At 42.6% G+C, this 23,495-nt stretch overlaps 1 protein-coding gene across 1 annotated transcript in view; it reads right to left on the bottom strand.

The window, feature by feature from the left end:
* The window catches only part of LOC106539457 (uncharacterized), a 39,434-nt gene that overhangs the window by 417 nt on the left and 15,522 nt on the right, over nt 1-23,495 (bottom strand). Inside the window, exons 2-5 of the mRNA XM_087713059.1 lie at nt 7,226-7,378; nt 2,986-4,869; nt 1,646-1,768; nt 1,051-1,200 (exon numbers count right to left, since the gene is read on the bottom strand). Of these exons, the coding sequence (XP_087569185.1) occupies nt 1,051-1,200; nt 1,646-1,768; nt 2,986-4,869; nt 7,226-7,370 (2,302 nt within the window). The 5' untranslated portion in view covers nt 7,371-7,378. The remainder of the gene's footprint in view (nt 1-1,050; nt 1,201-1,645; nt 1,769-2,985; nt 4,870-7,225; nt 7,379-23,495) is intronic.

Below are 23,495 nucleotides of genomic sequence, written 5' to 3'. Positions count from 1 at the left end.
TCTGTCAAAATTTAAATCTTTTACAAACCATTCAGTATATCCATTATGAAGGAGCCTCTTAGACAGGATGATAAAACATTTCCAATATTCAAAATATGTACATGGCATAGGCCTATTATAATAAGGTTATATTACTTACGAACAATCGATATAAGAAAAAGCCATATATGAGCAGTATTCAAACACTATCCAGCTGCTAAAAATTAGGACATCATGGGACATACATAAGTTAGGTGGATGGAGTGAAAAGGTTGGGATCCAACCTAATATTTTTAAAAATATTTTTCTTTTTAGTGTGGGAAATCAGACCTACAATCTGTATCCCAGTGCAATTTGTCTGAGAGGTCTGTTTACACATCTCTCTGTATTACAGCTGAACATGCACTAATTATAGATACTGGGCAGTACAAAGCAACAAAGCAGTTAGCGTAACTATCCAATAAGATGTGTGGCAAAGATATGAACATCCTGACTGTACCTTAGGAAAAGCCCACTTAGGCATTCAATCTCAACTGTTGTTAATACTTGTTGCTGTATAACAATCCATGGTAGTGGAAGTAAGCAGGCATAATGCTTAGTAATATATAAGTGCTAGAGTTTTCAAGAAATTAGTCTAAAGATAAACAGTTTAGTACAAACAGGAATCTCCACAGCACTTCAGCTAGACGTAACAGGTTTCTTGCATCTTTTATACGACTCACATTTCCTTGTCAAGACTGAGCTAGTCATTCCAGGTATGTATTGTATACATATGTATTCCACTGACTATATAGTCAATACAATTAAGTATTTGGTATTTTGCTGGTTATGATCTATGTATTTATTACATATATCTTTCAAAGATGAACAGGATCCTAAGCCAAAGAAGATTCCACCATGGTTTTTCAGTTCTGTGAACTTAGTTTTCATTTGTAGACTGGTTCTAAGAAGCCTATGTGCTGAATATTATTGGACTTCTATATATTACTCAGAGCCTTCTTATAGAAATGATTTGAAAGGTGAATTTAAAAGAGTTACTCTCTTTATTACTAGATAACATTTTGCACTTACCCTTATGATATGTAATTTTAGGTTTCTCCCGTACTTCAGCTGTTTCACATCTTGTGTCTCTGCGTTTATGAGGAGGTTTATGCACTCCTTTGTTCTTTGGACATTCCATATATATATCATCAGATGCAAAAGGGAATACTTCCAGGATATCTATTATAAATGCAATAATTTTATTCATTCTGTGCCTAAAGTTTATTTCCTTCTACAGTTTCCCACTTTTAAATTACTTTACTTGCAAAGACATCTGTACTACATCTCATTCTTTAAGAATGTTTTTTTTCAAATTCACTATACAAGATAATAGATATTTTCTCAGAATAAAGTATGAGCAGAATATGTGCTTCATATGCACCAGCAGCTAGAGAATTGAGAGTGAGGCTCCCAATTGAGTTGTATATGTTATCCAAAATCCATGTTTGTTCTGAGTGGCATTGGAATTGCTTTTATGTATAATATTTCAGCATTCATTCTAACTTGATTTTTTTTTGCTTGTACAAGTTGCCACTTCGCTTCAAAATATGGAATCAATTGCCAGTTGAAGTCATGTTTATAGAGGAATGTGGTACATTTTTAATTTAAACAATAAAGATCATACCTTTCTCTTTTGTAGCAGTAGGTGAGAGATCACCAGGTTTTAAGCTAGCAGATCTGGGTCTAGCACCACTTTTTATCCAGTATTCATCAGGTCCAGTCCTTCTATTTTCCTCTTGTAACCATCCTGATCAACATATATAAAACAGTTCAGTTCTTTGCTACATATCTGGTTAAGTATTTGGTAAAGCAAATTGGCTCAACAATCCTAACAGAATTGATTCCATTCCAATATGTCCATTGACTGTAGATTATGAATATCTTTAGATGTATGCATAAATCAACTATGCTACTTTCAAGTCTTCATCAAGAAACATTTAGACTGTAGTCAATCAATATTCTATCATTTTTTAAAAAGCATGTTTGTTAACTGTGTACAAAAATGTTCAAGTAAGAGGTATATAAGAGGAGAAAAATAAAATTTGAAATACATTCTAAACTCCGGGTGCGCTTCAAGGTGCTACTCACCATTCATAAAGCCCTTCATGGTAGTGGATCTGACTATTTGAGAGACCGCCTTCTGCCAATTACCTCCCTTCGTCCCATCAGATCGCATAGAGTAGGCCTCCTTCGAATTCCATCCGCCAGTCAGTGCCGACTGGCGACTACGCGGAGGAGAGCCTTCTCGGTTGCAGCTCCGACGCTTTGGAACGATCTCCCCGTGGAGATTCGCACCCTCACCACCGTCCAGACCTTCCGCACAGCCCTCAAGATCTGGCTATAGCAATAGCAGTAGACTTATATACCGCTTCATAGGCCTTTCAGGCCTCTCTAAGCGGTTTACAGAGAGTCAGCATATTGCCCCCAACAATCTGGGTCCTCATTTTACCCACCTCAGAAGGATGGAAGGCTGAGTCAACCCTGAGCCGGTGAGATTTGAACCGCTGACCTGCTGATCTAGCAGTAGCCTGCAGTGCTGCATTTAACCACTGCGCCACCTTGGCTCCCGTCAGGCCTGGGGATAAGATCCTAATCTCGCCCCGCCCGAATGTCAAATGAATGTTGTGTTTTTATTGGTTATTTTCCTTTATTCACATTTCTTTTGTGTCCTGTCTTACACTCCCCTCCTATGAAATGTAAGCCGCCCTGAGTCCCCTTAGGGAAAAGGGCGGCCTATAAATGTCAATAAAATGACTTAAAAAAAAAAAACTGCAACATTTCAGAGAGATAGGCATTCAAGTAGCTTTGTATAAAATTCTTGATATACAGTTTATTTTTTTAAAAAGCTTGAAAATCCCCAAATTTATCTATCTTCTTCTCCCTCCTTCTTGACTTATAAACACTTATAAATGAGAAAATGAAGCCTTGCAAAATGATTGATATCTGTTTTAGTTTTCTATTTACCTGAGCATTTCTGTGGATTTTTTCTGTGTTCAAGTAATTCTAGCTGTTGGACTGTAGGTCTCATGAAGCAGATATTATAGTCATCACAGAGATCTTCATCTTGCTCTTTCTGAAGTTTAGTAGGTAACCCAGACATTTTTTCTTGCACAGGCCAGTTAATTACATGTGGTGGCACTGCATTTTTAGGGATTCTCCAAAATACTTTCTGTGCAGTCTGTTGGCCCAATCCACTTTTGTCTGGATTCAGGATTTCATATGGCATATCTTCCTCAACAAAGTATTCCTCATCAGTTTCTTGCTCTTCATATTCCTCTGGTTCCATCACCCAATATTCTTCAGAATCATCAGCATCTGATGGAGATGAACTTGTTATCTTTTGGAGACAGTAGAGATGCTTGTCTTTGGAACATCTTGGAAGAATGCTCATCTTTTTGATTTGGCTAGGAATCTCTTTAACCTTGACTCTTGAATTGATCTTGAGATTCTGACTATGCTCACTAGTGGCCTGTTCAATCCCCATCACTTCCTCATCTTCATTGAGGGTGCCTCCACTTCTTATTTGGCCTATTCCCAAGCCATCACGATTTTTCTTGAAGGTACATAAACCCTTTGGAAGCAAATGGTCTGGAACTATGATAGAAACTGAAGAATTCTCAGTTGAGGCACCTTCTTCAATAGAAGACATATCATCAGAGGTAATACTAAGCAAATTTGGACGCTTTCTTCGGAAAAGATATTTTTCATAGTTATAGTTTGGATCCATGTTATCCACACAAGCCAACCAGCTCTCAGAAGGAAGATATTTTTCAGAGTCATCACACCATTGGATTTTTTCAGAAGTATTCCAGTTTTCATTGTTCATGTCATTACATTCACTCAGCTTCTGAGGCAAATATGCATCATTTGTCATCTCCATATCAGAAGGAAATAATTTTCGTTGTCGAATATGATTTGAAACTTCTTGTGGAGCTTTTGAACCACTTGATTTTTTAAAGCCAGGTGGTATTTTGGCCATCAGTACATCTTGCCTTATCCCTGAGTGGTCAAGCCCACTTGGTTCAGCCAGTTGCACTGTTCCAGCTTCATCCATTGGACCTATTGCTCTGTAGTTTATAACTATTTGTTTTTCTGAATCTGGATTTTCTTTACATAGAGGCTGTTTCTTCTGCATGCCCTCAGGAACTTTTTGCTCCTCTGAAAATGGAATACATGGAGGCAATTCTCCTTCTTCATGAGGCTCATATGCAACTCCTTCACAGGAGCTACAAGCAAGTATATCTCTTTGCACGATATTCTTTGGGGCTTGTTTTTGTGCCATCTCATAGAGAGGGATTGTTTCTTTAAAAGACTTCCAGAGCTGAATAGCAGGAGCACCATCATTTGCATATTGTATTCTAACTTCCTCTTTCTCAATGGCATAGCCTGCTGGGGGAAGACTTCGAAATGGTACAAGACCTGAAGAGTTCTTGGCAAGTTCTCTATCTGACATAGCAGAAGATGTTGTTTTATCTGTTTTTCCCAAAAAACTTTCAGTTTCTTTAGGAGTATCAGATGCAATATAAGCAGTATTTTCAGTATTTCCAACATCATAGCCTTTTGTTCCTATATCTTGTTTCACAGGTGTTTTTGCTCCACTTTCAGATTCTCCAAAATCAGTTTGAGTTTCTTTGTTTTCTGTTCGTTTCACTGGGTTTTGTGGTTGATACATCATGGGAAAACCATGCCTGAACCGTGGGACTTGATACACCATGGGTGATGATGGAGGACCACCAAAATAAGGTCGTCTAATTCTCATATGCATAGGAGGCTGTGGAACTAAATATCCAGGATATTCATGGGAAGGAACTGAGTAACATTGGAAATATGGATTGCCACTTCTTAAACCTTAGAACAAAATCGAAATATAGTTATATCATTGGCTTGGAATTTTAGATCTTTAACAAGGCTAAACATGCAATTAAGCTAATCCAAAAAATTTAATAAAGCCCCTCAAAATATATGTATCTGTGGTGTTCAACAGACTGTTCTATATCTTCCTAAGTATCCTGAAAAGTTGCTGCAACAGAATAAAACAATATTTCTATTACTGGAGTTTTAATCAAGTACCTTCAATTTGGTTGCTGCAACAGAATAAATCAACGTTTCTAAGCTCCTTGTTTATTGAACTAATTAATAGCTATGTGCCTTTGGAAATTTACACTTTTTTGTCTAAGATTACAATTACACCAATAGAAATAATATTTGTAGACCAGGATTGCAATGCCCTTGGTGCTCTCCAAACTTATTTTTTTCCAGGCATTTCATTATCCAACTAATGCACATCATCAATGCTAAGTGTTTGAGCTAACAGTAAACAACCTAATCAAGGAACTACCAAGAACATTCCCACCAACATGAACAGGGCAAATCACTTGTATATAAATAGAGTAAACCCAACCCTCTTTTGGCACTGATATTCCCTAGTTGGGTATTGAAATCTCTGCAAGAAAACAATCAAGTTCAGAGAACACAGAGGATCCCACAGTTTCAGTTATATCTAGCTCAGTAAGACAGTGAGAAGTAAAAACATGTAGTACATGCAAAATTTCTGTACAGCTCTAGAACTATTACTGGAAAAAATATATAATTTACAAGTAAAGGAAGTCAACGATTTTGCATAATTTGGGAAATGAGTAAGCAGAAGACAAAGGTTGACAATACTTTTGCTAATAATTATATTTGTTGTGCTTGATAGCTCTTGAAAAACAGAGCTAGTATAGATCTGTCTAGTATTTGTATGAAAATAAGCTATAAGTTATACTAGGAAGGTTAAAAAAGCAAATTGAGCCAAAACAACAATAGGGGCATATCTATGAAGCTGCTAGAAGCTGTGTTTGACTTGAAAGAGACACTTTTTATATTAATCTCTAATTGCAGTAACAAGTAGAGTCTAGTCACATTTATTTAGAAACAGACCTCATTGTTGTCAATGAAATCATTTATAGCTAAACAAATTGAAGATTGCAAGCTAATTAAATTCAGTTGAAATAAACTGTGTTTAAGTTAATTATGCTAAATAAAATCATTCATTTGCCCTAGGAGTGAGCAAGCAGAGGTTATGAAAGTGAGATATTTTCTATTTTTTGCTATATGCTCTGAAAGTTTCATCACTGAAAATTAAGGTATCATACAGCTGTTAAGCAGAGTTACAATGAAGGAAACTATGCAGAACCTATTAAGATATTGATAACTAGTTAAGAGTATTACTTTATACTACACTGTAAAGTGTGCCACAAAACATTAGAATTATGATTCTATTCTTAGTATTAATGGTTCCATACAAATACTGTATTTTGCTAGTATTACAGAAAATAGGTTTTAAAAAAACTATTTGCTAGTGTCATTTCTGCCTCATTAGCCTTTATATTGTGGGAAATGACATCACCACAACTCCTAGAAGAATGAACTATTTTGGGAAATATATAAAGGGGGGTTAGAATATTCCCCTAAAGAAATGGGAAAAAAAATCTTAAGGGTGGCAGAAACCAGCCTCAGTCTTCCTGCCCCAAGCAGAAACTCAGGCCAAGCTTTTAGAAATGCAGATTTGGTAATCCATTCAGGAGTGGGCCAAGACAAACTCAGATAAACAACAAATAAAAGGTTTACAAAATTAGCTCAAACACCTAGGATTTGCATTTCCTCTTTTGCCTATAGAGCCAGTTATGACCCCTACATGACCCCAAAGGAATCCAGAAAGTACAAAAACCCACCCACTACAAACTCCATTTTGTCAGTTGCCCAGAATCACATGTAGTTGGTGGTTCTGCTTTATCAATAAAGGGACCTTTCTTTCCAATCAGCCTCCAGTCTCCATTTTATCTCCAATGTCTTTTTGTGGGCTTGGAACTGGATCTGGATATTTCCTTCAACCATATCTTTGAGATTTGCTATGCCCCTCCCTCCCTAGGCAGTTTCCTATGTTGTTTTAGAACTTTCTTTTTTGTTTGGTCAGACCCTAATAAGTTAAGAGCACTATTGTCAAGGTCCAGAACAGTAGATGAAACTCTAACAGAGATATTAAAAAATTAGCAGTTCAACTGCAGCTCTTCGTTTGACCAAATGGAGAAAACAACATTGACATATTTTTCTAGTAAATTTCTCACTTTTTTTGTTTCCTGTTCAGAGTTGACAAACAACCCCTCCTATTTTTCACAAGTTTATCATTGTGTATCAGAACATGGTACTGTGTAGATTCTCTTACCGGATGCAGGCATGCCATAGGGATTATACATAGGTCCAACAAGCCAAGGATTAGGAAATGGCTGATGTGCTGTAGGCCGAGCATAAAAAAAAGGCCTTGGGTTTGTGGAATAAGGTCTGCTTTCTGGGGCTGGAGGAGCATTCATTTTCTAAGCTTGAAATAAATAGCGAGAGATATAAAATTTAAAAGGCATAAATGCTAGACAATTGAAAACTTATCAAAGAATAAGGACACTGATGATATCCTGATAAAAAATTAAATTTAAATTAAAACGTATCATAACTGCACACAATTCTTCCTTTTTGTTAGTAGGAATTTGCTAGAGGCAAATTTGATTTGCTAGAGGATCAATGGATCCTTGTCCAAAAATGTTCATGTATCATCTGCCTCTAACATTTGAAGAATATGAACAACTTGGAATGTTTAAAGAAACCCTAAGATTTGTGTGTTTGCAAGGGAAAATTCCATAAGTAGTTGTGAGGTAATGAAGTAATGAGCTATATAGTTATGTAGCCCAAATATTAGGTGACTCTTGCTCCATCAGGATACTGCAAAATCAAACAAACCGCATTACTAAGTGATTGTCGCCATATTACCTATCAAAGCTGTACAGCCTGGGATTTTAAATTAGCTCTACCAATTTACTTGTTACAACAGAATAAACCAACATTTTTAATGCTGGCATTTTAAAGCAAGCAACTCCAATTTCAGGGCACAGAATGAACCAACATTTCTAATATTGGGATTTTAAAGCAAGCATACACACACGATGTAATAGAGGAAACAGAATGAAACAATGTTTCTTTAAATAGAGTTTTAAATAACCACACGAATTGAGCTGTCTCAACAGAATAAAACATTTCTATTAGCGGCATTTTAAAGCAAGCCCCCCCCCCCCAAATGAAGCTGCTGCAGCAGAATAAAAAAAACTGCTATTAGCAGCATTTTAAAGCAAGCATCTCCAATTTCATGGCAACCCACAGAATAAACCAACATTTCTAATACTGGTATTTTAAAGCAAGCCCCACTATATTTACTTATAGCCAACAAATTAAAACTACATTTTTATTACTGGGATTTGAAAGCAGCTTCAACTGAGTTGCTGCAATAGAATAAAACAAGATTTTTATTAGTGGCATTTTAAAGCAAGAACCCCAAATTTAGTAGCTGTCCACAGAATGAACAAAAAATTCTGTTACTGGGATTTTAAAACAAGCAGCCCCATTACTTATATCCAACAAAATAAAACAACATTTCTATTAGGGGCATTTTAAAACAGGCATTACCAATTTCTTGGCATTCAACAGAATGAACTAAAATGTCTATTACTGTGATTTTTTAAAGCAAGCACCCCAATTTAGTTGCACCAAAAGAATAAAACAATGTTTCTATTAATTGAGTTTTAAATAAGTACCCTGCATTCACCCTGTTGCAGTGGAATAAACCAACATTTCTAATATTGAGATTTTAAAACAAGCACCTCCAAATTAGTTGCAAGCAACAAAATAAAACATTTTTATTATTGGGATTTTAAACAAGGAAAGCTCAATTTAGTTGCAGGCAACAGAATAAAATAACTAATATGGGATTTTAAAGCAAGCAGCCCCAATTTATTGGTTACATACAGAATGAAAGAAAATTTCTTTACTGGGTGTTAAAGCAATGAACTCCAATTTAATTTTAGCCAACATAATAAACCAACATTTCTATTACTGGAATTTTAAAGCAACCAACCCTGATTTAGTTGCTATCAATAGAGTAAACTAGAATTTTTATTCCTGGGATTTTAGAGCAAGCACCCACAATTTACTTATAAACAAACAAAAAAAGCAACATTTCTATGGAATTTTAATTCAAACAAGTCTAATTTAATTGCAGCAACAGAATATAACTATATTTCTATTAGTGGAGTTTTTAAAAAACACTCATCATTTAGTTGTTTCAACAGAATAAATCAAGATTTCTTATACTGGAATTTAGAAGCAACAACCACCGGTGATTGTTGTTTTTAAATTCCTGTATAAGAAATCTTGTTTTATTCTGTTGACGCAACTGAATGGAGTGTGCTTTATAGTGAACAAAATAAAACATTTCTATTACTGGGGTTTTAAAGCAAGCAACCCCCAATTTTGTGGCAGCCCACAGAATTCCCCGGGATTGGGCGGCCTATAAATTTAATAAATAGAATAGAATAAATAGAATCACCCAAAATTTCTATTACTGGGATTTTTAAAGCAAGCACCCCAATTTAATTGTTGCAAAAGAATAAACCAACAATTGGTGAAATTTTAAAGCAAGCACCCCCAAATTAGTTGTAGCCAACAAAATAAAACTACGTTTTTATTACCGGGATTGTAAAGAGGGAAAGTTCAATTTAGTTTCAGCCAACAGAATAAAACATGTCTAATACTGAAATTTTAAAGCAAGCAACCCCATTTACTTATATCCAACAAAATTAAACAACATTTCTATTAGTTGCATTTTAAAGCTAGCATCATCAATTCCATGACACAATGAACTAAAATTTACATTACTGTGATTTTAAAACAATAAACCCCAATTTAGTTGCAGCCAACAGAAAAACTAATTTTTATTAATGGGAATTGAAATCAAGCACCCCCAATTTACCTACAGCCACAAAATAAAACATTTATCTTGTTGTAATTTTAATTCAAGCAAGCCCAATTTAGTTGCAGCAACAGAATAAAACTATGTTTCTATTAGTGGAGTTTGAAATAAGCACTTTCCATTCAGTTGCTTCAACAGAATAAAGCAAGATTTTTTATACTGGGATTCAAAAGCAACAACCACCATTTATTTATAGTGAACAAAACAAAACATTTCTATTACTGGGATTTTAAAGCAGGCATCCCCCAATTTTGTGGAAGCCCACAGAATCAACCAAAATTTCTATTACTGGGATTTTTAAAGCAAGAAATGCCAATTTACTACTTACAGCCAAAAGAATAAAATAGCATGTCTAACACCGGGATCTGAAAGCAAGTACCCCGTTTACTTATAGCCAACAAAATAAAATAAGATATGCATTGCTGGGATTTTAAAGCAAGCACCCCCAATTTAATGGCTACCTGCGGAATGAAGGAACATTTCTTTACTGGGTTTTAAAGCAACAAACTCCAGTCTAGTTGCACCCAGCAGAATAAACCATCATTTCTAATACTGGAATTTCAAAACAAATACTCCCAAATTAATTTCAGCCAACAGAATAGACTAACATTTTTGTTACTGGGATTTTAAAGCAAGCAATCCCAATTTAGTTGCAACGAACAGAATAAACAAGATTTATATTACTATTAGTTTAAGTCAAACCCCCCCCCAATATATATTGTGGCCAACTAGCATTTCCATTATTAGGATTTTAAAAACAAGCACATAGAGAATTCAATGAGTTGCGGGTGGGTCAGCTAACTAAGTTTTTTGCTTTGAAATTCCTGTAGTAGAATGTTTGTTGCAGCCAGCATAGTAAATCATATAGATTAATATCCTGGATTTATAGTTCTTAATTAGTATTGTATACACAATGCTATTAAAATATTTATAAAAGCATTGCAAAGGAAAAAAACAACAAATGCTTGTTCAAAATGGATCAAAACTTTTCCACACCATATAGGAACAATAATAAAGCAGAGAATCTTTTGGAGACATTCTCAAAAGGTAATCAAATACTGCTTTAAAACCTCACTCCCCCACCTTTTAAACTAGACATTTCTACTTGCAAATAGCCCTCAAACCTTGAATGGAAGCTCTTCTACAGTGTTATATTAGACTCCAACCAAAGCCGCAAGCTGCTACTGTGTTGAGAACAGCCCAGCAATGAACTAAATGAAAAGAGCTCTCATCTTTCTTAATAAGCAGAGGCCTTCCGTACACAGCTGAGCTCATTCTTATAATTTTCTCATAAATTAGCTTACTGCTTATTTCCATACGGAGTATCAGCAAAACTATCTCCACAGAGCCTAAGGTGATTAGGTTGAACTTTAATATACTGTCTGGCTTTACTGTATAAAATAGAATATAGAATTACTTTTTGTTATATTTTAAATTCAAATTTAATCTCAATGGCTAGGCTATACATTACTGTATAAAGAGCTATGATTTGCTTGGTTTGTACAACATACTAAACTAAAACTGATCAAATTATATTTTTCCAAGTTACAAGTGACCTCCTTCCCATAATACCCAGTACTAATTTGTGTTCCTTTCTCCTTTAAAAAAATATTGTGGATTGGGCTCAGAAGGAAAACACAAAGGTTTACAGGTTTTTTTTAACTGAATGAAGAATCTAAGAACATTCCAGCTTAAATATTTTTTACTCTTAACACACTCACTTCTTTCCACAGATCCTGTTATATATGGAGTGTGATGATTAAAATGTTGACCTGGGACTAGGAGTTTCAGGTCTTGGAAAATTCCTAGTCACCATTTCTTTGATCAACCCACATAACAGAGCTGATATGATGGTAGAAATGAGAAGCAACTTCAAAGAAATATCTTGCACCCCTACCTTATAAAAATAAAATCAATTTTGAATAGTCTTTTATAAAGTATTTAAAGTGATGTATTATTATTATTATTCTGTGAGCCCCATTAAAGATATACAAAATGGATATTTATTGTTGCTTCCAAATTTGGGCATCCTGAATTTGATATGGAACTGATAACTTGATCCCTGAATCTGAGAGACATTTTTATCTTTGCAAAAGGGCTTTTTTGCCTACCTGAAAATATAAATCAATCACCCAATAATTCAGGCAAAACAGAAAGCATTTATTGGGGGGGGGAAAGAGGTGTCAAGCCCTTATTGCCTATCACCAGGTGGTATCACTTCGGCATAGCCTTTGCATGTGATCTTTGGTGACAATGTGGTGCCAGGCTGCAATAATGGATTCAATCAGTTCCTGCTTGGTCATTGGATGTGTCAGCCTCTGCTTTGCTATCGCTTCGGCTGCCATGAAACGGGGAGGGGGGGCATGGTATTTGGGAGGGGTTACTCATTGTGCTGGAGGAAGGTTCTGGAGTTCACCGGCTGATCGGACTACGCATGCGTGGGTGTTTCCCGCCAGGACTAACGGCACCGACATTCCATCTTTGTGATGCCTTTCGAAGTTATCTCACACCTGACACTTGGAAGAATTATGATTGGACTGGAACTGTGATGCCAAGGGGTGGGGAATGGGCTATTCTATATATCAATTGCTTTCGCGCCTAAATAATCAGACTTCGCTTCGCTATGCCTTTAATCATTCTTAATTAGTAAAAGTACACTTGATTTCCACACATGGAGTCTTGTGGTCTTTCTTTCCTAATTAATTAATGGAGAGGTGTTGACAGGATGCTTCTTGCTTATTTTGTAACCAATTTTGCCCCACAAGTTCTCAATTGGTTTCAAATCTGGGCTCTGAGCTGGCCAATCCAGGGGTCGAAGACCATGCTTCTTCATCCACTGCTGGATGGACATGGCTCGATGACAAGGAATGCTGTCATCCTGGAAGTAAAAGTCCTTCCCTACAAGTTGCTGAGCTGAAGGAAGCATGGTCTTTTCCAGAACTTCAGCATACTGCTTGGAATTCATGATTCTCTGCACGATTTGTATCCAACCAATACCAGAAGCAGCGATACCGCCCCAGATCATCACATGCAATGGATGTTTCACAGATAGATTCAGGCAGTATGGCCTAAATTCTTCAGGTCGAAATCTTCTGACATATTTATTGTACTGATTCCCAGTCAAGTAGAAATTGTTCTCATCACTGAAGATGACCTTGGCCCACTGTTCATTGGTCCACTTAGCATACTTCTTGGCCCACACACATTGACGAGAGCCGTGAATGTCTATGAGCAATGATTTACTTTGAGCCCTGAAGCCTTTGAGCCCTCTGGCTTGTGCACACTTTCATCCCAAATTCTTGTAATCTGAGGTGATGTGAGCTTCCTGTCATCCAAATGCATTGCAGAGTCCGATCTTGCCGTTTTGTTGACTTTCTTGGTCTTCCAGAGTGGAACCTATCATCAACTGAACCAGTTATTTGGTATTTTTCAACCACTCTGCTCACTGTGGTGCAATGACATTTCACTGCCTATTTCTGTACAGGAGTAACCCTCTTCATGAAGCACAATGATGTTATGCTGCTGCTCAGTACTAGTGAAAGCAAAGGCCTTCATCCTTGCCCGTAGCCAGAGCTAAATTAAATTTCTCAATGCTTTTCATACCTATTTATAGTCAGAGAATATGACAACATTGATTGGCTCACAGATTTAGCCTCTGTGCATTTTGATTGGTTAGCCAAAGCTCGCTGCTGATTGGCTATTTTTAATCTTAACATTCTTGAAAATTCAAGTTGTGCTTGTTTTAGCACAAAAACTCATTCAAAACCTTAAAAAGACTTTGGTTACATTAATAAAAATTATGCATCTCTATCCGACTACAGAAATTTTCATCAAAGTACTAATTTTGTGTGGTTTCTATGAGTGAAAATTTGATTAAACATGTTAATACACCCTAAATCTGAAAGCGTGCAGGACTTTTTCACACAGCTGTACATGGGTTAGGGGTATATGTCAGAAAGCAAATGATCAAATGATAAAAGACACTTATGTGTGAGACTTGAACAATAGAAAATGTAATTCTAGATAAAGTTCCACAAGGGCAGATTTATGGGTTATATTACTCTTTCCCAGTTGGTTTTTTGCCAACATTTTAAAAAAATGTGCAAAGTAACATAATCTGCAATTTAATGATTTTCAGAATACACTTTCCTTTGCATAGTTGCTGAAAGAGCAGGTTCTCACAAACCAAAAGAAATGACTGTTAGATATTAGCAACTGTTATAATGGTTTCCACCAAGGTCGTCTGTTCCGGCGGGAACAGAGATTCAATCTCATTGGTTGAAGGGTCTGACAGTTCCCTATAAAAGGGCTGTTGTCAGACTGAACGTCTGCTGGATTGTACATACTTGTTCTGTGCAATAAAGAACTGTTGTTGCCTAAGCCTGAGTGTGCCTTTCCATTACCCGATCTAACACTGGTGATGAGGATGGGATTGGAAGGTAACTAGGTGAACCAAAAAGAGCTTAGCAATCCCGCAAGTAAATCCAGCCCGGAGCTCAGTGCGGCTTTTGAGCAGCCATTTTTGAGCGGCAAACTCAAAACGCCCTCAGAACACAAAATGGCCTTGCACGCCCCACCGACTCTGTACGACCCAGTCACTGAGCACTGGGAATCGTATATGCTGAGGTTTGACTGCTTCCTCGAAGCCAACTACCTCATGGGCCTTTCTGAAGGCAAGAAGAACATGTCCCTGGGTTACTGTGGACGGGAAGTGTTCGAGACAGCCAAAGACCTATCACAGCCAACGCCGCTCCAATCGGTCGCTTGGTTGGTGCTCCAACAGATGCTGAGGACACATTATGCTCCCAAGGCATCTAAGTACGTCCGCCGGCACAAATTTAATATTCGCAATCAGAAGGAAGGTGAATTGATCAAAGAGTACGTTGCAGTGCTAAGAAAGGCTGCAGAGTATTGCGAGTTCCGAGACCTAGACGAACTTATATTTGACGGCATCACATGCGGTGTGCGGAACATTAATTTACAGAGGAGATTACTTGCCAAATCTAATCTCACTCTACAAATTGCCTTGGACGAAGCCAGGGCATCCCAATCTGCCGTTAAGTCTACAGAAACCCTGCAGCATCAATGCATTCCACAAGATGCGCAAAAGAGTGCATGCGTACATCGCGAGGCTACAGAGGCCGAGGGCCCAGACAGTGAAGATGACATCTGCTGCATGTGCAGTAGCCGCGCCAAGCTGGTGCGCAAATTCAAACCACGTTTCCTGCCTTGCGCAAGCTGTCTTGCCGTTTCTGTGATGCTATCTGCCAGCGCTGTGAGCAAAAGGGCCACATTGCCAAGGTTTGCAGAAGTGAACACCCCACAATGACCTGGAAGCCCAGAAGCCAACCAAATCGCCAGCAGAGGCCCAATCAAGGGGCATGGCAGTCGCCACCAGGATGCTCAGAGGGCAAAACCAGAGTCACCTACCACACCTCAATCAGCCAAGTCTGCACAAGGCGGCCAAAAAAGCTGAAGGTCACAGTCCTCATCAAGGGCTCTCCGTGCGACATGGAGATCAACACGGGGCCATCATTGACCATAATATCATGGTCTACACTCAAGCAGGCTATCCCTAGCCTGTAGAAGCAGCATCTTCATGCCCCTGACATCCGCCTTCGCAATTACCAGGGGAATTGAATCCCCATTGTGGGCCAGGGCACCTTCTGGGTGCAATTCAAAAACTTCAGCAGCCAGCTCCCAGTGACGGTGGTTAGCGGTGACCTGCAGAGCCTCCTGGGGTTTGACTGATTTAAAGCCCTGGGCCTAGAAGTAACAACGCTTTGAAAGACGATTGTGCCAAAGAATTCTTTAAGGAGTTCGAGGACGTCTTTGGCACCGGTCTAGGTAAGTATGTGGGGACACCAATCTCTTTTAATTTGGACCCCAATGTAGCCCCTATCAGGCTAAAACCCAGGAGAGTACCTTTCGCCGTCTGACGTAAAATTGATCTGGAAATTGACAAGCTCATAGGCCAGGGAATCCTAGAGCTGGTTGATCACACATGCTGGGAGACACCTGTCAAATCTGACGGGTATGTCCGCATCTGCACGGACTACAAGTGCACAATCAATAATGTGTTACAACAAAGCGCTTACCTTGTACCCATTGTACAGCATTTATTACATTCCTTAGGCCCCCAGCAAAGTATTCGCTAAATTAGACATGGCACAGTTGTATCAACAATTTCCTGTAGATGGCGCTATGGCAGAGGCCCAAACCATTGTGATGCACAGGAGTGCATTCAAATGTAATCACCTGCAATTTGGAGTTAGTATCGCCCCTGGACTGTTCCAAAGCATCATGGAATGGTTTTTGCAGGGGATTCCAGGAGTCATCCTCTATTTTGATGATATCTTGGTATCAGCTGCAAATGAGGTGCAACTTTTCAAACGTTTAAGAACTGTTTTGACCAGAATTAGAGACAAAGGCCTCCGTCTCAAAAAAATTAACATGCCAAGGGTTGAATTCTTAGGGTACCTAATCGATGGCTCTGGGATTCACCTGACCACTAAAAAAATTAAAGCAATCCAGGACGCCCCTACACCTCGCAATCAGACCAAGCTGCAGGCGTTCCTCGGGCTCATTAATTTCTACAGCGTCTTTCTTAAACAGAAAGCCACTGTTGCTGAGCCCTTACATCATTTCCTGGCAAAGAACGTGAAGCGGTCCTGGGGCAGAGCCGAAGCAACTACATTTCCTGAGGTAAAGAGACTACTGTCAGCAGATATGTTCCTGGTTCAGTACAGCCAGACCCTGCCTCTGGTGTTAACATGCAACGCTTCCCCGTTTGGTGACAGAGCCGTCCTCAGCCATCGCATGCCCAATGGAACTGAGGCACACATAGCCTATACTCAAGGACCTTGTCTGCTGCCGAGCGGAACTACAGCCAGCTGAACCGTGAGGCTTTGGGTGCAGTTGCTGAGGTAAAAAGGTTCCACGAGTACCTCTACGGCCGTGATTTCGAACTCATCACGGACCACAAATGACTACTGGGCTTGCTGGCTGGGGACCGACCTACTCCTATGTCATTATTGCCGCAGATGACCAGATGGACTATTTTCCTCGCGGCCTACACCTATTGCCTTGTCCATCGACCAGGCTCAAACTTGGGGCATGCCGATGCTTTGAGTCACTGTCCGTTGCCAGAACTACTTGCAGACCCTACCCCCGAGATGCCAGTCCTTCTTATTGACTGCTTAGAGACTGGTCCCGTCTCGTCTAGTGATGTTGCCAGCCACTCTGCAAGAGACTCCACGATCAAACAAGTTTTGAACTGGGTGTGGAGGGAGTGGGGGCCTATTGGGTCTGATTTCAAAATGTATTATTGTAAAAGAGATGAATTGTCTGTTACTAATGGCTGTTTGCTGTGGGGGGACCGAGTCATTGTTCCACCCAAACTGTGAGTTGCAGTATTAGAGGCTTTACACGTAGGGCATCCTGGAATTGTCAGGATGAAGTCTTTGGCTAGGAGTTATGTATGGTGGCCTAACATGAACAGGGAGATTGAAGAATGGGTGGCTACCTGCGCACCGTGCCAGGAGTCCAGATCAGCTCTCCCAGAGATGCCCGCTAAGGAGTGGGAGCGACCTCAAGCACCATGGTCTAGGGTGCACATAGATTTTGCTGGCCCAGTTCATGGCCAGACATTCTTAGTAGTTGTGGACACCTACTCAAAATGGCTAGAGGTAGTCCTCATGAACTTCACTATGGCAGAAGTGGTCATCAAGGTACTACAGAGACTTTTCTCCACGTCCTGCCTGATGTCCTGGTCTCTGACAATGGGCTCCAATTCACGGCCATGCAATTCAAAATTTACTTAGCAGCAAAGGGAATCCCAAATGCCCTGGTCGTGCCATTCCATCCGGCCTCCAATGGTCAGCTTGAGAGAATGGTGAGATCTGCAAAAGAGGCCCTATTTAGGATAGGCCTGGGAGATTGGCAAACACGGGTTGATAATTATCTTCTAATTCAACACATCATGCCAAGAACTACTATGGGGAGAAGCCCTCCGAGCTTCTCATGGGTCGTCGGCTAAGGTCCCACTTAGACCGGCTACACCCAAACTATTCTGCCGCAACATCCCCAGACTCCACAAGCAAAATTCGGAATTTTAGCATAGGGGATTCAGTTTACGCCCACAACTACGCTGGGGGAACTCTGTGGATTCCTGCCACAGTGATAGGCATCACCAGGCCTCGCTCCTATCTCATAGAGCTCGAGGATGGTCGGAATTGGAGAAGGCACATTGACCAACTCCGTGGCTGCCTCTCCAACTCCACTCTTAGGTAGCTAGAGGTAACTCCTGCATGAGTTAGCCAAAGCCTTACCCAAAAGGAGCACAGTCATTCCTTCCACAGCCAACTCAAACCCGAAGACATGGGGATACTCATCTAATGAGTATGTTAGTGCGTATGTGCAAGTTTCAGCTCCAGCTGGCAGGTGGAACGAAAACACCGAAAAATACCTTGTGCTGAGCGGTTTTTCTGGCGGCGACCCCAGCAGCAGGTAGAGGATGATACAGGGGACCCAGCCAGATGACCGGCTAGAGTGTGGTTGCCTTTGGCCGGCTTCCAGCTTGTGCGACCGGGGCCACCTTAGAGACCTTTTCGATCCGGTGGCGAAGATGGCGGCGGCGCGCTGATGGCGCCGCTCTGGACAGTCTCTTACAGCGACAGCGTCTTCTGCTTCTATCTTGGAGACCTTGGGGATTCGGGAGACCCGAGAGAATTGGCGATTTTGGGGAGCGTGAGAGAACTTTTAGAGTGTTCTGTCATTATTGACCTGGCGAGGGGGTGGTCGGCTGGATGGCGCCTAAGGTGATCGAGCGGCTAGCTTGCAGCAGCCATTACGGCCCTCCTGAGCCTTCCCCCCCTCAGCGCTTTTTGAACTGCAACGGCCGTTTTCCCACCTTATTGCGTTTGTGAGAGCCTTTGGAACCTGCGGAGTTAGACCAGCTGGTCCTCCCCCTTCAAGGAGGGGGGATATTGGTTTGTGTGGCACCGGACAGAGGTGGGCAGCTGTTTTTGCTTGTTATTACTGCTGCCCCTTCGGGCGCCCCCACCCCCATTTGACCGGACTTTCCGCTGCGGCAAGACCCCCCCGTTCTGCCCTTTTCTGTGGCTGGGGGGGGGGCTTCTCTCTTTACCATCTTTACCATCTACGCTTAGCTGGCTCCCCCAGTTCATGCTTATGGACCAGGTCCGTTGGACTCCCAGTTTTACACCTTTATTCCCGGATCACGACCATCACCACCCACTACTATATCAGGAACCTTATCTTAGCCACCTGGACCATTATTTTCCTTCCATCACACTATTGGAAAAAGAGGACACCCTATCCCCTTTGTAACTCGTCGGCTTTGACTGGACTATTGTGTTTTCGATCCATGAACTTACGATCGTACGTATGGACTTACTTGCCCAATATCAACATCTCCTTTAATATCTGCGCAACCCCTCTCTTTCGTATGTAGTATGTATGTGGATGTTTGTGAGCGAATGATCCCACCTCTTTTAAATTAGTGTAATCCCTTTCTTATTATATTGTTGTATTTTAACCTTCTGTGGGGGCTGCGTGAGTGAGCGTTTGGGTTTGTATAAGAGGACTGGGAGTGTAACCGGGTACCCCCCTACACTGAGTGCTCTGCAGAAGTGTTAGGGGGGCCTGGGCCACTCCCAGCCTCAGGATGTCTGATTCGAAGGGCCTGCCGGGGAATGCGGGGGCTATGAGGGTGGGTAGAGGGACCATGGACACGGGAATGGGCCGGAACATTACGGTCATAACAGGGAGGGGCAGATATGGCGGGGACTTCAGGGCGAGCCATTACCGGGGAAGGAGGGTTCACTACATCACAGAGATCCCTCCTTCTGGCCCTATTAGTCCCACTCCAAGGCCAGATGGCGTGAGTAGTCAGGACCCTGGTCTCAGGCTGTTGTCGCTAAATGCCAGGTCTGTGGTTCACAAGGTTCCCCTCGTCCGGGACCTAATTTTGGATGAGAGGGCAGACCTGGCATGTATAACTGAAACCTGGCTGGGCCCGGAGGGAGGAGTCCCCCTCACTGAGATGTGCCCAGAGGGTTTTCAGGTGCTTCATCAGCCGTGACCCCAGTGAAGGGGTGGGGGAGTGGCCATTGTTATCCGAAAGTCTCTAGTTCCTTGTAGGATCCCTGCTCCGGAGCTTGTCGGGTGTGAGTCCTTGCTGGTGAAGTTGGACCTTGAGGGTCAAGTGGGCTTGTTGTTAATGTACCTGCCTCCCAACAGCGTTGCAACAGCTCTCCCCTCGTTCCTCGAGTCAGTAGCCGAGCTGGCAGTTGAGTTCCCCAGGCTTATGGTACTGCGGGACTTTAATTTGCCTTCGCTCGGCGAGCACTCTGATGGAGAGCAGGAGTTCATGGCTTCCATGACAGCCATGGGCTTGACCCAAGTAATTCGGGGCCCAACTCACTCAGCGGGTCACATGCTCGACCTCGTATTCCTCTCGGAGCAGTGGAGTTGTGATCTTGATTTGAGGGGTAGTGGGATCTTGCCCCTGTCATGGTTGGACCACTTCCTACTGAGGTTTGACTTTCGGAGGCCAATCCCCCACTGTAGGGAGGAGGAACCGATTAGGTGGTTCCACCCCAGACGCTTTATGGACCCTCAGGGCTTTCAGATGGCGCTTGGCTTTGTTCCTGATACTCTCGTCCACAGTCCGGCGGAGACCTTGGTTGCTGCTTGGAACTCAGCAGCGTCAGAGGCTCTCAACCGGATTGCGCCTTTATGGCCGATCCGAGGCAGTGGATCCAGGAGGGCTCCTTGGTTTACTGAGGACCTCCGGGAGATGCAACACCAAAAGAGATGCCTAGAGCACCGCTGGAGGTCCAGATCGAGCACTGTTAAAAGCCTGCATCAGAGCTTACCTCCTGGCAATTCGGACTGCTAAAAACACATATATTGCCGCTCTGATTGCATCCGCTGAGTCACGCCCAGCCGCCTTGTTCAGGATAACCTGCTCCCTCCTGAATGGGAGGGATACGGGCAATCCTTTACGAGGTAGAGCTGAGGAATTCGTCCAATTTCTCGCGGATAAAGTTGGTCGGCTTCGGACGGACCTGGACTCCAATTGCGCAGAGCCAGCCGAGGTACCGGGGGAGGGTCTTGAGCGACATCTTTGGATTGATTTTCAACTTGTTACTCCTGATGAAGTGGACAAGGCCATGGGAGCTGTGAGTGCCTCCACGTGTGCGCTGGACCTGTGCCCCTCCTGGCTGGTCGTGAACAGCAGGGAGGTGACACGGGGCTGGATCCAGGCGGTAGTTACCGCCTCCCTTCGGGAGGGGTTCTTTCCCCTCGCGTTAAAGGCAGCGGTGGTGAGACCCCTCCTGAAGAAGCCATGTTTGGATCCAGCCATTCTAAATAACTATCGTCCAGTCTCCAACCTCCCGTTCGTGGGGAAGGTTGTTGAGAAAGTGGTGGCCTCTCAGCTTCGGTGGTCCTTGGATGAAACCGATTATCTAGACTCCTTTCAGTCTGGATTCAGGCCTGGCTACAGCACGGAAACTGCTTTGGTCGCACTGACCTATGATCTCTGGAGCCAGGGATGGGGGTCATGCCTCCGTCCTAGTGCTCCTTGACCGCTCAGCGGCCTTCTATACCATCGACCATGGTATCCTTCTGCGACGGTTGTGTGAGGTGGGGGTGGGAGGCACTGTTCTTCGGTGGTTCTCCTCCTACCTCTTGGACAGGTCGCAGTCGGTGTTGGTTGGAGGGCAGAGATCGACCCCTAGGCCCCTTAAGTATGGGATGCCGCAGGGTTTGGTCCTGTCCCCCCTCCTGTTTAACATCTACATGAAGCGCGCTGGGTGAGATCATTCGGCGGCATGGGATAAAATGTCACCAGTATGCGGACGATACACAGCTGTATCTGTCCGCCCCGTGCCAATTCAGTGAAGCGGTTGACATGATGTGTCAGTGCCTGGAGCCTGTTAGGGTCTGGATGGGGGTAAACAAGCTTGCACTCAATCCTGACAAGACTGAGTGGCTTGTGTGTTTCCCTCCCAACAATTGGCCATGTATTCCATCTCTCAGGCTGGGGGGTGAAATTGTACGCCCCTCAGACAGGGTTCGCAATTTGGGAGTCCTCCTGGACCCACAGCTGACTTTAGAACACCATTTGTCGGCTGTGACCAGGGGGGCATTTGCCCAGGTTCACCTGGTGCACCAATTGTGTCCCTACCTGAACCGGGAGGCTCTCGCAACAGTCACTCATGCCCTTGTGACCTCAAGACTGGACTACTGCAATGCACTCTACATGGGGCATCCCCTGAAGAGCATTCGGAGACTTCAGCTTGTCCAGAATGCAGCCGCACGAGCGATTGTGGGTGCACCCCGGTACACCCACGTTACACCTATCCTCTGCGAGGTGCACTGGCTGCCCATTGGTCTCCGGATATGCTTCAAGGTGCTAGTCGTCACTTATAAAGCCCTTCATGGGCTGCCAATTACCTCCCATAGACCGATTAGATCACACAGGTTAGGCTTTCTCCGGATCCCATCTGCCAGCCAATGTCGGCTGGCGACTCCCCGGGGGAGAGCCTTCTCTGTTGCAGCTCCAGCCCTCTGGAACGATCTCCCTGTGGAGATCCGGACCCTCACTATCCTCCTGGCCTTCCGCAAAGCCGTTAAATCCTGGCTGCTCTAGCGGGCCGGGGGGCTTTCTAAATATCCAGCCCCTCGGAAATTGTGACTGTTGTATATTTTAATATGTTGTCTTGTGTATTATCCCCCTCCCTTGTTTTATTGTAAGCCGTCCGGAGTCCTCCGGGAGTGGGCGGCATACAAGCTCAATAAAACAAACAAACAAACAATTGGACCTGGGTACTTGAGAGACCGCCTGCTACCAATTACCTCCAACAGACCTATTAGATCCCACAGACTAAGCCTCCTCCCAATCCCATCCGCTGGCCAATGCCGATTGTCTATCACCCGGAGGAAGGCCTTCTCTGTGGCTGCTCCAGCCCTCTGGAACGAGCTCCCCATGGAGATCCGGACCCTCACCACCCTTCAGGCTTTCCGCAAAGCCGTTAAAACCTGGCTGTTCCGACAGGCCTGGGGATGACGAGTTCCCGTCCCCGCTTGAATTGTGTGGCTGTTGACTGTTTTAAATTCTTTCTGTAGTTTGCTTGTTTGTTTTTTTTCCTCTTGTCTGTATTCCCTCCCCTTGGTTTGTTAGCCGCCCTGAGTCCCTCTGGGAATAGGGCGGCATATAAGTGCAATCAAATCAAATCAAATCAAATCTACTTGTGTTGCAGGCCTGCAGCAAGCTCCAAGCAAACCGGCTCTAGAAGTTCCAGCCGCAGCCTGTGAAAGGTTCCAGGAGCTTCCACCAGGCGAAGCTGCACAATTAACAGGTCCATCTGACCTGTACGATGAACAGCCTCTGACTGAACTGCGCAGGTCTGGCAGAGCTACCAAAAAGCCTACCTACCTGCGTGACTACGTCACCAGTCAGTTGATTCCATCTAAGAGGGGAGGGGTGTTAGATATTAGCAACTGTTATAATGGTTTCTACCAAGGTCCTCTGTTCCGGTGGGAACAGAAATTCAATCTCATTGGTTGAAGGGTCTGACAGCTCCCTATAAAAGGGCTGCTGTCAGAGTGA

The sequence above is a fragment of the Thamnophis sirtalis genome, unplaced genomic scaffold (genome assembly GCF_051295495.1).
Source record: "Thamnophis sirtalis isolate CommonGarterSnake01/CBP01778 unplaced genomic scaffold, rThaSir2_p1.2 scaffold_4, whole genome shotgun sequence".
Taxonomy (NCBI): domain Eukaryota; kingdom Metazoa; phylum Chordata; class Lepidosauria; order Squamata; family Natricidae; genus Thamnophis; species Thamnophis sirtalis.
Note: the sequence above shows the minus strand (reverse complement) of the source record. Positions and strands in the feature narration are given on the sequence as shown.